The following is a 14,760-nucleotide window of genomic DNA, read 5'->3' on the forward strand; positions in this document are numbered from 1 at the left end:
TCAGGTGGAATCTCCTTTCCTGTAGTTTGAAGCCATTGTTCCGTGTCCTAGTCTGCAGGGCAGCAGAAAACAATCCTGCTCCCTCCTCCCTATGACTTCCTTTCACGTATTTGTACATGGCTATCATGTCTCCTCTCAGCCTTCTCTTCTGCAGGCTAAACATGCCCAGCTCTTTAAGCCGCTCCTCATAGGCTTGTTCTCCAGACCCTTACTGATGCAATCAGAAATGCACAAACACTTGTGTCTGGACACTCCCCAGCTCCAGCCACACATCAAGGTCATCACAGCTTCTTAGTAATTAACTCTTTCCAGAGTTAATTAACTCATCCAGACATTCTGGATGATGCAATCAGTATGCAATACAGGCAAGACACAAATTTCATTTAAACACTACCAATACACAAATCCCACATTAACATTCATCACACTGGAGCTGTGCTGGTACAGCTGTACCAGAACCTTCTACTTTATTTTCTTTCTGCAAATGTTTGCAATCATAGGACAGGCTACCTGTCAATCACCATTACGTTTGGTTCCGCCCCTTGTTCAGGGCTCTGGGAGGGAAGGAGCCATTTTTTAAGTTAGTCTCAATTAGGAAGCTCAGCTATAGGACGTAGACCAGCTTGTCCCGTAGAAAAGCTTCATATTTCAAGAACACCAGGGATATAGACTGTCCGGGGATACAGAACAGCAGCACAGAAACATCTGCAAGCCTTGGCTGGTAGGTCCACTCGACACCCAGACGCATTTGGAGTCGGCAGTGGGTCCCAGATAAGCTAGGCCCAGATAATAGATAGCCTGGGAGAGGTTATAAGAGGGTTTTCACAGTTATTCAAAGCCAATCGCCTGTCCCTTGGGAACAAGACTCCTTGAAGATTTATTATTTGTTCGTCAATAAAGACTTTGTTATTTCTTTAAAGACTCAAAGGCCATCTTTTCAAGGAAATCCTCAACAACCTTTCTTTAGGCACCCTGGCTTCCCGCTGGGCGTAAAGTGTACGTCCTATATAATAGACAATCAGTTACAGGCCCAGCGTGTGACAGAATAGGAGCTTTTTGCCTCTTTGCAGCACTTTGTGAATGGGACCTGCCGAGCGCTATCACATGGCCCCATTGATGGCCAAAGTGCTGAGAAAGCATTGCAAGACGCTTCCTCGGCCACCACGATTGAGTATTTTTTTTGTAGTTCCAATGAAACTACCTACATTTTTTACCTATTCCCCCATCTGATAGTGCCCCACGTGCCTGGCGTTTTGCCAGCAATTGCTGTTTAATAAACTTTTCCATGTTTTCTGTTCATATACAATTCTCTCATTAAAAAAAATAGTGTCATGTAGGTAAATATAGCTCAAGAAAGAGAACCCATGGGATGCAGGAAGAAGAGTTGAGTTTATTACTGTCAGGACCTCTGTGGAGGATGAGGAAGATGGGAAAGATTGTATTTGCCCAGCTTCTGAATCAGGGACAAATGTAGAACAGCAGCATAACACTCTGGAACTTAACTGCTGCTGAGCAGGAACAAGACTCTCCAGGGTTTGGGAAAACAGAGTTAAGGCAGGATAAGGTTCTTCAGAGGGAAGAGCAGGAGCAGTGTTTTATAAATGGATGTTGTGTGTATATTTGGCTGTGTGTATGTGTACTGTGTAGACATTTGTGTGCCCAAGATGTCTACTCATCTGACAAAGGATAAAAAATGGCTGATTACTGTATATACTTGAGTATAAGCCTAATTTTTCAGCCCTTTTTTAGGCCTGAAAAAGCTCCCCTCGGCTTATACTCAAGTGAGGGTCCTGGCCAGCTTCTATTCAGGTCAGCTTATACTTGAGTATAAAGGTATTCAGAGTTGGACTGTCTTATCTTATTAAAGTCTTATTGTTATCTTAAATTACAGTTTTACATAAATATTCAAAAACATTTAACCTACGGATGCCTCAAATAATTAAATTTTATTAATATCTATTTTTATTTTTGAATTTGACCCATAGCTGATGCATTTCCCACCCTCGTCTTATACTCGAGTCAATAAGTTTTCCTAGTTTTTGTGGTAAAATTAGGTGCCTCAGCTTATATTCAGCCCGGCTTATACTCGAGTATATACGGTATATGGAAACAGTGAGATTTTGCAAGAAGGTAAATTGTCTGGCAGAGAGGAATGAGTGGATTGAGACAGAATTAAAACAAACAGGAAAGGAAAAAATGGGACAAATTGATTTGCAACTCATATTTTTAATTGAGAGGAGCAAACTAGTCAGTCTTACTTCTGATGAAATGTGTACTTTGTTTTGGTACGTGGGATCCAAGATACACTTTAGATTTGAGACATCAGAAACAGTTGGCTGGGAATATAAAAGTTTGTCCTGAAAGCCATTTCCTTTCTGTGATGGTACCTTGCCGCAGGCTACAGGGAAAATGCAAATATGGACAGTGTTGGATAAGAAAACAAGCCTGACCAGAAGTGCAAAAGTATAACTACTAGGACTAGTCCATGCATTTGTTGAAAGCAAATGTCTTCCATTTGTGTTTTGCTTTCATCTCTTGCTATTTCTTCTTTCCTTATATAAATAGGCTCCCCTTCCTCTCAATGTGATGGATAATATATTTCTCAAAACACTAGGAATTGTGGTGAAGATTCTTTTGTTCATCAGATATAGAAAACAATACAGTTCAGGCATAACAACATTCAAGATGAAGAATCAATGAAAAATCCATGAATGCTTTGAAACAGGTGGGTTTATTGGCAAACATACCTATGGTGTTTGAATGAAAACCACGCAGGTCATTTCAGTTAGGACTACTACTAGTAGTAGTAGTAGCAGTAATTATATCTCCCAAAGGAGACTGAGTCAGGATGGATGCACTTTTGTTCCATAGGACCTAATGACATGTTATTCACTGAAAGCAGTCTTCTCTTGTGTCTCTGTAGAACGATTCACCAGCAACCTGAGGAAAGAATGGATAATTGTTCACAATTACATTTGAAGGTGAGGCAGAGAGTGAGAAAATTACATAACTAGCTTGAAAGCAATAATTACTGTTGCCTTTTCCAGAAATGGAGATGTATGATTCATATCCCATTATGATTGCAATGTCACAAGGAATATTATGACCCCTTTAGCTCTATATTAATAGTATTTTTGGAATGGGCACACTAAATAGTGCAGGAGAAATATCACATGGGGGTTAAATATTTCAATTTTTTGTTGTGGGTATTTTATTTAAGGAAACGTTTGGTTTCTCGTGTATTAAACAGATGAAGCTTTAATATACCAATAACAATGAGCCCCTGGTGGCTCAATGGGTTAAACCAGGGGTCCCCAAACTAAGGCCCGGGGGCCGAATGCAGCCCATCGAAGCCATTTATCCGGCCCCCACGGCACAAGGGCAAAAAGGGGTTGGGCTAAATGATCCAAGGGATCTCTTCTTCTCTTACAACCCATTATTATTATTATTATTATTATTATTATTATTATTATTATTATTATTATTATTATTGAGGCTGGGTGGCCATCTGTCAGGGGTGCTTTGCTTGTGCTTTCGGTGCACAAAGGCAGAAGGGGATTGAACTCAATGGCCCAAAAAAAAAAACAGGGGCCCAACCCTCTTTTTTATTATTATTATTGTTCTTATTATTATTATTATTATTATTAATTATTATTGCTCAGTGGCCAACTATAGTCTGGCCCTCCAACAGTCCGAAGGATCGTGAACTGGCCCCCTGTTTAAAAAGTTTGGGGACCCTTGGGTTAAACCCTTGTGCCAGCAGGACTGCTGACCGACAGGTTGACGGTTCAAATCTGAGGAGAGTGGGTGAGCTCCCCCTGTCAGCTACAGCTCCCAATGCGGGGACATGAGAGAAGCCTCCCACAAGGATGGTAAAACATCAAAAACATCCGGGCGTCCCCTGGGCAACATCCTTGCAGACAGCCAATTCTCTCACTCCAGAAGCAACTCCGGTTGCTCCTGACACAAAAAAAAAGTATTATATTGTATAACATTATAATATTATTATCAATATTATATGTATATACAATATAATATATTATTTAAAATGATATAAAAATATTAGATTATAAAACTGAGGGTGGGGGCCAGGTAAATGACCTTGGAGGGCCGCATCCAGCCCCCGGGCCTTAGTTTGGGGACCCCTGGTCTAGGGCTTTAAAGGTCATAACCTTTAATGCTACATAGCTAAGGACTTTATCAGAAAGGCCAGGCGAAGCATCCTGCTTTGTCTGGCTTCTGGCAAGGAAAAAGGGTGCAGTGGGGTTAATTGTCACCCCATATTCAGCTCCCTATCACAGTGCTTTCCCCATCACACGGGAAAGCATTGCCATCAAAGGGAAACCTTCTGTGTTGGTGTATAAGCATTTGGCGATGCTTTCATCCCAGTTGGGAGCGTGGCAGATGTCACAAGATGTGGCGTCGGCCTCCATCCCCCAGAAGGAGGCTGATTTCAGCCAATCTGATGAGTTCATAAGTATGCGTAATATTATGCAATGTAGGCCATGATAGAGACCTTTAGCCATTAACAACACAACCTGTGGATGATTTATTTTTACCTTACCTCCACACTTTGAAAGACATTCATCCTGTGTCAAAAAGTTATTTGCATTGCCTCCACAGCCACCATAAATGAACTTCTCACATTGCCCACTTTTGATGTCAAAGTAGAAACGAGGCATGGCTGCGTAACAAAATCCAACGTATGGTGGAAGTCTGCATATGAAAGAAGAACTGGATTCCCCTAGAAAGGCGAGAAAGGAAAGCAAGAACTTGTACAAGTTCAACTGTATTTATTTATTATTTATTTACAGCATTTATATTCCACCCTTCTCACCCCGAAGGGGACTCAGGGCAGATCACATTGCACACATAAAGGCAAACATTCAATGCCATAACAGAACAGAGACAGAGACAAGAAGCAGGCACGGGCTGGCCTCGAACTCATGACCTCTTGGTCAGAGTGATTTGTTGCAGTTGGCTTGCTTTCCAGCCTGCACCACAGCCCGGCCCAGATTACAGCACTATAAAACTGCAGCTCATGAGAAGAGGGATGAAGAAAGGAATATGACGGCACCTTCAGGTTTAAATAATAATTTATTTCCTTATAAATTTCCATACAGTACAGCCTTCTTCAGAGACTGTAGGACAATGATGGGCAAGCTTTTGAGCTTGGTGTGTCAAAATTTACCAAACAATCTAGCATGACTTGGGTGGTGTGTCACTTCGACACACATATGTATAGTTTAAATAACAAAAATGTATAATTGTAATATGTAACTGTATTTAATAAATCAAAAACTATTTACTACCCTTATTTCCATGTACAACGATCTATGGTACCTCTTGCGGTTTCCACACTGATTTCTCTCTATTCTAGTTTCAATGTAGTCATGAATAATGAATATTATAATAGTAATAATATGATAATATACTACAATAATAATAGAATAATAATAGAATGATATAATAATAATCTCTCTCTATATATATGTAATATGCATAATTCGCATGGAGTAAACAACAAAACCACTGGACCAAATCACACCAAATTTGGCCACAAAAGACATAGTCATCCAATCAATCTGCAGGCAGCAGCGTGTCAGCAAAAATGGCTAGGCGTGTCAGTGTTGACACACGTGTCATAGATTGGCCATCACTGCTGTAGGATAAGGGTAGGGTTTTTTTGAGATATTAGTTTCACATTGGGTGGTGTCGGAGGCAAGGAGTGGGGGATCTCTCCTGAAGATCTCAGGGCCCAGGCACGTTCATACAAGGGGATGCAGTTGGCCAAAAAACCTGGACCTGGACCATCTAGGACTTTAAAGGTCATAACCTTTAAAGCTACAGAGCTAACAATCTTATCAGAAAGGCCAGGTGAAGCGTATCATTTCCCCTGGTTTCTGGTGAGGAAAGAGGAAGCAGTTGGGTGAATCTGTCACCCTGCGCTCAGCTCCCTCTCGCAATGCTTTTTAAATCACATGGCGAAAGCGTTGCCCTTGAGAGGAGGCCTCTCATGTCGGGGTGAAATCGTTTGGCGATGCTTTCATCCTGGGTAGGGGTGTGGCCGATGCCAGATGTCACACGACATGGTTTGATGTCCGGCATCGGCCTCCATCCCCTAGATGGGGTGAAAGCGTCTTAAAACACTGATTTCACCCCATCCGAAGAGTTCGTAAATATGCGTAATATTATGCAATGTAGGCTATAATTGAGACCTTTAGCCATTAACAACACAACCTGTGTATGATTTATTTTTGCCTTACCTCCACACTTCGAAAAGCATTCATCCCGTGTTAAAAAGTTATTTGCATTGCCTCCACAGCCACCATAAATGAACTTCTCACATTGCCCACTTTTGATGTCAAAGTAGAAACGAGGCATGGCTGCGTAACAAAATCCAACGTATGGTGGAAGTCTGCATATGGAAGTGGACTTCCCTATAAAGGAGAGAAAGGAAAGCAAGAACTTGTACAAGTTGAGCTGTTGATAACAGCACTATAAAACTGCAGCTCATGAGAAGAGAGAAGAGGGAAGGAATATGATGGCACCAAGACTAAATAATTTATTTCCATACAAATGACCATTCAAGACTTTTTCAGAGACTGGAAAAATATGGGATTTGAGGGTGCTATTTTGAGACTTACGACAGTTAAATACCTTGATAGCACCAGAACTCATTTGCTATTGAAGACTGCCAGGGAATAACAAGTGCAACAGCCTATATTCAGGAGGAAGGTGATTCCATACTCCCGCCGAGTACTACTTGCCACAGAAGACCTTATGAAATCGAAGGAATATACATTTTAATATTATTTTATGACTTCAGTCAATGGGTGTACCACAGTGTACAATTAATGCAGTTTGACACTACTGTAACTGCCATGGTTCAATGTGATGGAATTCAGAGAAATTTAGTTTAACAAAGTCTTTACTCTGCCAAAGAGCCCTGGTTTTCACCAAACTACAAGTCCCAGGACTTTGTAGTACTGAGCCATGACAGTCACAGTGGTGTGTATGCATTAAGTATACAGTGTAGATGAACCCTTGAAGATGGTGTTTTCCATCTGTGCAATGCTAGCATCTGTACAATATTATACACCAAACATTCCAGCAAGGTTTATGAGTCTCCTGCAATGGGTTTAATCTTAATCTATATATATAAAAGGGTAATGAAATTTCGGCCTAGGACAAAACAACAAAACTACACATCCCAGAAACACTAAACTTGGCAGCACAACCCCTCATCCATGCCTCTACGTTCATACAACAAAAAGAAAAGAAAAATAAAGTCCTAATTAGAGGGAGAGGAATAATTGTTTTTATCCAATTGCTGCCAGTTAGAAGGCTAAACTCCGCCCACTTGGTCTCCTAGCAACCCAATCAGCCCAGGGGACAGGCAGAGTTAGGCCTCACTTAGGCCTCTTCCACACTGCCCATAAAATACAGATTATCTCATTTTAACTGGATTATACGGCAGTGTAGACTCAAGGCCCTTCCACACAGCTATATAACCCATTTATAATGGACTTAATGTAAGGTAAAACCTTTACCCTTTACCTTAACTACCAGCAATTCCTCTATACTTTATTTCCCATACCACCATACTTCGCCACAGCAACGCGTGGCTGGGCACAGCTAGTATAACATATTTTAGTAGTTTATCTACTGATGGACAGGAAATGTATTCAGAGGTAGTTGTGCTAGCCATTATCTGAACAAATCTGAAACCTTTGATGACATTACGGAAATATTCATTCTTGCAAATAGAGTAGACGAGGGAATTTCATCAGGTGCCGGTTGTCACATAATCCAGGCAATAATACAGTGATAGCATAATAGGTTTTCTTCCACGTCTTTTACATTGATGACTCTTTGTATGTATTTGCTGTGTTTCATTGTCTGTTTCTTACGTAGCCTGTTAGCTTATTCAGAACACTTTTTCCATACATTTTAACCTCAACATGTTTTCAACAGATGCCAACAAGATATATGGGAATAATATGGGGAAGTTGGATTTGGTTTCGCAAGTCAGAGCTGAATGACAACCTAGAATCATATAAGCATAGAATAGTAGAGTTGGAAGAAACCTCATGGGCCATCCAGCCCAACCCCCTGCCAAGAAGCAGGAAATCGCATTCAAAGCACCCCCGACAGATGGCCATTCAACCTGTTCTTGCCATCAACCTAGCACAATATTCAATTTTCCCCTTTCTATTCTATTCTCACCAATTTTGCAAGGGGGGCAAATGGCAAACAGAGGCTAACAAAGATAATGCTCTTACCAAAATCATGGCAATAGGCATCCAGTGGTCCAAACCAGGAGACCAGAAATACCATAGGAAGGAGGACAAGGAGGACAATATGATTGGCAAACAAGCATTCAAACTTAGCAAAGATGGTGCTCTTACCTTCATCATAGGCATCCAGTGGTCCAAACAAGGAGACCAGAAGAAGGAGGACGAGGAGGAGAATATGATTATACATCATTTTGATGCGAATGCCCGATGTTGAATAAAGCTACTTTTTAAAGTCTTACATAGGGAAATGTAGGTAGAACAATTAGTCAACAAGTAAGGACATTGTGGCGTTGGTCTGCTTACTTCAGAGTAACTCCCTGTTCTGCAATAAGTACTATTCCGTTCAAACTAGGGTTGAATTGGAGCCATAAAGCCAATTAGCATCATCTGGACCCAACCAGGAAGAGATTAATTCCTAGGATATGGCATTGATACAAGCATTATATTTTGTCATACATATAAGTATAATCAGGCCTGTAGCCGGGGGAGGGTGTGTTAGGGGTTCAAACCACTCCCAACATTTTTCAGGTTAAAATCCTTGGTTTACTCATGGATTTCAACTGGTTAACCAATCCTCATGCTACGTCTATGAGAAGCAAAAATGAAGAGTCCCTTCAGAACTGCAAGCACAATCTCAAGCAAATTTTGACAAATTATTCACCTACCTTTCCACCAATTTACATTGCAAAAGCAACAATTGCAGCATTAGCCGATATACTGGAAGCCACCAATTTGGCCCACCCACAACTGGCAGGCAAAGCCTAAGATGCAGGGGAAAATGTGAAGGTGCTCACAAAAGAGACCAGACTTGGTGGGGGCAGTTGACAGGGGCAGAGCTGCAGGATATTTAAAGTTGTTCCACCTCCCTGCTATGCTTTTTGCTTTAGCTTGAGGTAGGAGGCAGGCTCCTAATGAGGAATGAGAACTTTTCCTCCTTGCTCCCTCCACTCCCCTTTTCCAGAGGACAATGGGGTTCTCTTTGCTATATCTTTGCCCCAGGAATTCACACTACAATCTGGGAAGTTTCTGCCCTTTTCGTTTATTGGCAGGGATTTCCCAGTACAGCATAAGGGTTGGAGGTTTGGGTGGCTACACTACACTACATAAAAAGATCTGTCAAGGCAGTGGCATTGTCTCATTCATCATTAAGCTCTTTCGGTGGCAATATGTGTTGTGGTAATCTCTGAGCGGTTAGACTCAATTTAACCCTCTCTGGGGGAGATTCCACCAAAAAGCAGCAGAGTAGCAAAAGCAAAAGCTTTCAAATGCAGGGCGAACAAAGAGAAGCCTTTGACCATTTAGGATTGCAATGGACTGCGGAGTCTCAATAAAAGTTCAAAAAGGTATTTATTCAGGTAAAAAGAACTCCATTGTAGATAGAAAGGCTTGGGAGCTGTCTAGTCTACTCTAGACTGGTTTCTAAGGAAAAATAAGAAAGGAAAAATAACAAACATCTAAATAGTTACATCTTGCCAGGAGAGATGGCAGGACGTGTTGTTAGCTTGAAGAACAAAGGGGGAAGAGAGAACCAAAATGGTTCCAACCTCATGGTCCAGTTTATTGGGGCCATAAAAGACATTCTGACCAATGAGAAGTTAGTGTCCTTGGAGATTCACATTTCTACTAACTTCAAAGTAAGGGATGTGACGTAAACAGAATAGAGTGAAACACAGTAAAGCCTATCTAGGCATGCTTTGGAAACAGGGAAAGGATTCCCTCAATCTAACTCTATCATCTATCTAACTACATTTATACTTGAGTAGTTCAGGATGATTCCCAACAATATGTTGTGTGTACATATGAGTATCAAAAGGAATGAAGAAATGGCCATTTGAGGCACAGAGAAACAGGATTGAGATTTCCACTCACGTCGAAGTGCAAGAATCTTTCTCTGCAGATATGGATTGGGTGTATAGTGTAAATAGTTGCTACGAACCTGTAAGAATCTTGAAATCTGCCAGGGAGGCCCTCCTCTTGCTCCCGCTGCCGTCTCAAACATGACCGGTGAGGACTAGGGAAAGGGCCTTTTTCTCGGTGGCCCCCAGCCCTGGAACTCCCTTCCAAGGAAATTAGATCAGCCCCAACTCTGGCCACAAAAGGGCTGAAAACCTAATTATTTCAGTGTGCATTCGACTTAGCCGACATACTTGAAGCTATCCCTCTCCAATGTTCCCACTCATTCCCATCCACTGCACTTTATTGGCCCAACTCCAGAAATTAGAATGATTGCACATATATATTTTATCGCCTGACCCCATTGAAATCCCTAACAGTGCCTTGTCCACTGTTTGTTTTATTGTTTATATGTTTTTATATTATTATTATTATTATTATTATTATTATTATTATTATTGACACAACAACGTTGTATGACACAGCAAACAAGATAGACATGCTGGATTTCGTTTCACAAAACCACAAGTCGAACACTTCCCAAGTGTCTAGGACTGTGTGATGTATTTTCGGATGATGCGTGCAGATCCCAGCAGGGTGGCCTTTTGCAGTTGGCAGATCGTAATTTTGTCAATGTCTATTGTTTCCAAATGCCGGCTGAGATCTTTTGGCACGGCACCCAGTGTGCCCATCACCACCGGGACCACCTGCACTGGTTTCTGCCAGAGTCTTTGGAGTTCAATCTTGAGGTCCTGATAGCAGCTGAGTTTTTCCTGTTGTTTTTCGTCAATGCGACTGTCACCTGGGATGGCAACATCAATGATCCAAACCTTTTTCTTTTCCACCACTGTGATGTCTGGTGTGTTGTGTTCCAGAACTTTGTCAGTCTGGATTCGGAAGTCCCACGGTATCTTTGCGTGTTCATTTTCCACGATCTTTGCTGGTTTGTGATCCCACCAGTTCTTGGCTGCTGGGAGGTGGTACTTGAGGCATAAGTTCCAATGGATCATTTGGGCCACACAGTTGTGCCTCTGTTTGTAGTCTGTCTGTGCAATTTTCTTACAGCAGCTGAGGATATGATCAATGGTTTCGTCAGCTTCCTTGCACAGTCTGCATTTTGGGTCATCAGCTGATTTTTCAATCTTGGACTTAATTGCATTTGTCCTGATGGCTTGCTCCTGGGCTGCAAGGATCAGGCCTTCTGTCTCCTTCTTCAGGGTCCCATTCGTGAGCCAGAGCCAGGTCTTCTCCTTATCAGCTTTTCCTTCAATTTTGTCAAGGAACTTTCCATGCAGTGTTTTGTTGTGCCAGCTGTCAGCTCTAGTTTGTAGTGCAGTTTTCTTGTACTGGTTTTTTGTCTGCTGTGCTTTGAGGAGTTTCTGATTTTTGACTTCAATCAAAGCAGGTTCTTCACTTTGCTTTACATAATCTGCCAGGGCATGTTCTTCTTCTTTGACTGCTTGTTTTACTTGTAAGAGTCCTCTGCCCCCTGATCTTCTAGGCAGATAGAGCCGGTCAACATCACTGCGAGGGTGCAGTGAATGATGAATGGTCATGAGTTTTCTTGTTTTTCTGTCCAAATTGTCCAGTTCCGCCTGTGTCCAGTTTATGATGCCAGCAGTATATCTTATGACAGGTATGGCCCAGGTGTTTATGGCCTTGATGGTGTTGCCTCCATTGAGCTTGCTTTTAAGAATTTTTCTGACCCTTTGTGTGTATTCTTTGCTGACCACAGTTTTCACATGTTCATGCTTGATGTTGTCCAGCTGTAATATGCCCAGATATTTATAGGCTTCTGGCTGGTGACACTTTATTGTTTGGTCATTGGGCATATTTATGCCCTCACTTTCAATGATTTTTCCCTTCTTCAATGCCACTGTCGAACATTTGTCCAAACCAAACTCCATGTTGATATCAGTGCTAAAAATTCGGACAGTGTTGGTCAGAGACTGGATTTCAGTTTGCGTTTTCCCATATAGCTTCAGGTCATCCATGTACATCAAATGTGAAATTTTGTGAGAATTCTAAGATGTTTGGTAGCCGAGATTTGTCTTTTGTAAGATTGTTGACAGAGGGATCATGGCAATAATGAAAAGCAGAGGGGACAATGAATCTCCCTGGAAAATTCCTCTTCTGATGTTGACAAGTCCATAGCTTTCATTTCCAACAAACAGTTCAGTTTTCCAGTGCTCCATCATGTTTTCAATGAAGGTGCCAACGCTTTTTACTAATCCCGATGGCGTCCAGGCACTTGATGATCCAGCTGTGTGGAAGTGAGTCAAAGGCCTTTTTGTAGTCAATCCACGTCATGTGAAGATTAGCTTTTCGGCTCTTACAGTTCTCCAGAATCATTTTGTCAATCAATAACTGGTCTTTTGTGCCCCTGCTTTTCCGTTTGTTGCCTTTCTGTTCATCTGGCAAGATGTTTTTTCTTCAAGATAGTCTTGAATTCTGTCAGCTATGATGCCAGTCAGTAGTTTAAACATAGTGGGCAGACACGTTATTGGCCTGTAGTTTCCTGGTGCTGCTCCTTTTGCTGGATCCTTTTGTATCAGGTATGTTCTTCCAGTTGTTAGCCATTCACTGATACTTCCTTTCTGCAGCATCTCATTGAATTGTTGGGCCATTTTTCCATGTAAACTAATCAGATGTTTGAGCCAAAATCCATGAAGTTGATCACTACCAGGCGATGTCCAGTTCTTGACTTTTTGCACTCGTTTGCTGATCATTTCAGTTGTTATTTCCATCTGTTCCATTTTGTTCTGTGAGAATTTTCCTTCAAACTCCTTTATCCACCCAGCGTTTTTGTTGTAGTTTTTATTATTTTCCCAAAGTTCTTTCCAGAACTTCGTTGTTGCAGTTTTCTCTGGCTTTATGGTTACTGTGTCTGTTGTTTGGTTCAGACTCTGGTAGAACCGTCTTTGGTCTGATTGAAACAGTTGATTTTGTCTGTACTGGATGATTCTGGCTTCATACCTTTCAATTTTTCTGGCTGTTGCTGTAATTTGTTCTTTCACAATTTCCAAAGCTTCTTCAATTTTTCTGGTGTTCAGCCAGTACTTTCGGATCAGGTATTGCTTGATTTTGTCGTTCTTCAGTTTCTTCTCTTTCATATTTTTCAGGTTACTTGCATCTGATCTAAGCTTTTTGATTTTCAACTCTAGCCTGACCTTCCACTTTGGTTTTCCAGTCGATTTTCTTTGGGGCTGCCTTGGTTGTAGGAGCCCAAGCTCTTCTGTTACTATCACTGCTGCACTGTAGGCATACTGGTTTGTTTGTTCAATTGATGTTATTTGGACAGTGGAGAGTACTGCATTCACATCTTTCATGAGAGGCGCCAGGTGTCTCTTGGGCACTGTTTTTAGAGTTGGGAGCCGCTGTCTTATTGCATTTGCTGCAGCATGAGCCATGATCTTATCCTTGAGCTCTTGTTGTCTTGCTGTCACGGTTCCAGGTGCCACCTTGACGTGGTGGGGGGGGCTTAACTGCTCCAATGATGACTGAGGGCTGTGCTGGTGGTAGTGTAACTACTGGCAGGTCCAACCAAGCCAAAGAGGCCTCAGCTGAGGAGCAGAACTAAGAGCACCTAACCCATTAGCATTATGGAGAATCAAACTCAAACGAAGTCTATACTGGCTCGGTCGTCGCCCAGGATAAAAAGGACCACGGTGGATGCTGCTGATTCTGGACATCCATCGATAAGTGGGCTACGGAATCATCAAAACCCAAAAGAACAGTCACAGAAGCGGCAGAAATATACAATGCCAGAAAACCGCACAATTATTATTATTATTATTATTATTATTATTATTATTATTATTATTATTATTATTTTGCCCAGTCAGATTAATCAAGCACAACTTTTTTAAAACCTTTGATTATAGTTTTAAAACTTTCCTATTGGAAAAGTTTGACCATTTTTGAGGTCTTCAAACTAGTCACAACACAAGTCTTACCACTTCATCACATAACGGAGTTCTACACTTAAAATCTGCTATTCCACTGGGTCCACTACATTCATTTTGGTTAAAGTGCAGTTTTTGAGTCGTTTAAACGTTGAGGGCAGCATTATTTTCCAACGCATCAGGAAGAGGGGAGGAAATGAGTTTTTCCCAAAACTCAGGATATTTTTCCCAATTTCGAATGAATTAGCACTCGTTGCTCTCAGGTTAGAATCACACAATTTGTGGGAGGAGAGATTGGGGGCGGAGTCAAAATAAACTTTTTTTGGGAAATTTCCTTTTGTTCCCCAAACAGGAAGGCTATCTATTGTAAGCCATCTCATAACGCTTCTATTTTGCAAAAAAATAAAATAGCCTTTTAGGGTATCTTTCCCTTTCCTTCCATGATGTTTCTGTGTCCTGTGTTGGGAGGGCCAGTGCTGCTGCGCTTCCAAATGGGATTCCCTTCCATCCCTTTTCTCTCTCTCGCCCTCTCTGCTGTTGGGAATTGTGGGAGTTGAAGTACTGAAAAGCACCGAGAGGGATGGTGGATGGAGCCAAATGTCTGCAGTGTGGAAACCTCTTCATTGAAATATACGCAAGACAACTGAGTGCACTAAACAGTG

General features: G+C 41.6%; 1 protein-coding gene across 1 annotated transcript; it reads right to left on the bottom strand.

Moving 5' to 3' along the window:
• Positions 1–1,825: 1,825 nt before the first annotated feature.
• LOC134293426 (kunitz-like toxin PcKuz3) lies at positions 1,826–6,544 on the bottom strand. Its single transcript, XM_062960937.1, has 3 exons — positions 6,267–6,544; positions 4,565–4,744; positions 1,826–2,940 (listed from the first exon to the last, which is right to left on the bottom strand). The coding sequence occupies exons 1-3, from the start codon at positions 6,382–6,384 to the stop codon at positions 2,930–2,932; spliced, it is 309 nt and encodes a 102-aa protein (XP_062817007.1). The 5' UTR covers positions 6,385–6,544; the 3' UTR covers positions 1,826–2,929.
• Positions 6,545–14,760: the final 8,216 nt, after the last annotated feature.

This window comes from Anolis carolinensis, unplaced genomic scaffold (assembly GCF_035594765.1).
Source record: "Anolis carolinensis isolate JA03-04 unplaced genomic scaffold, rAnoCar3.1.pri scaffold_8, whole genome shotgun sequence".
In the NCBI taxonomy this organism is placed as follows: Eukaryota; Metazoa; Chordata; class Lepidosauria; order Squamata; family Dactyloidae; genus Anolis; species Anolis carolinensis.

Bases quoted from the DNA above. Each gene is read 5' to 3' on its own strand.
- LOC134293426 (XM_062960937.1), bottom strand. From the start codon at position 6,384: ATGCCTCGTTTCTACTTTGACATCAAAAGTGGGCAATGTGAGAAGTTC. The intron at 4,745-6,266 runs GTAAGGCAAAAA...TCGCCTTTCTAG, and splicing joins ATGCTTTTCGAAGTGTGGAG to GGGAATCCAGTTCTTCTTTC.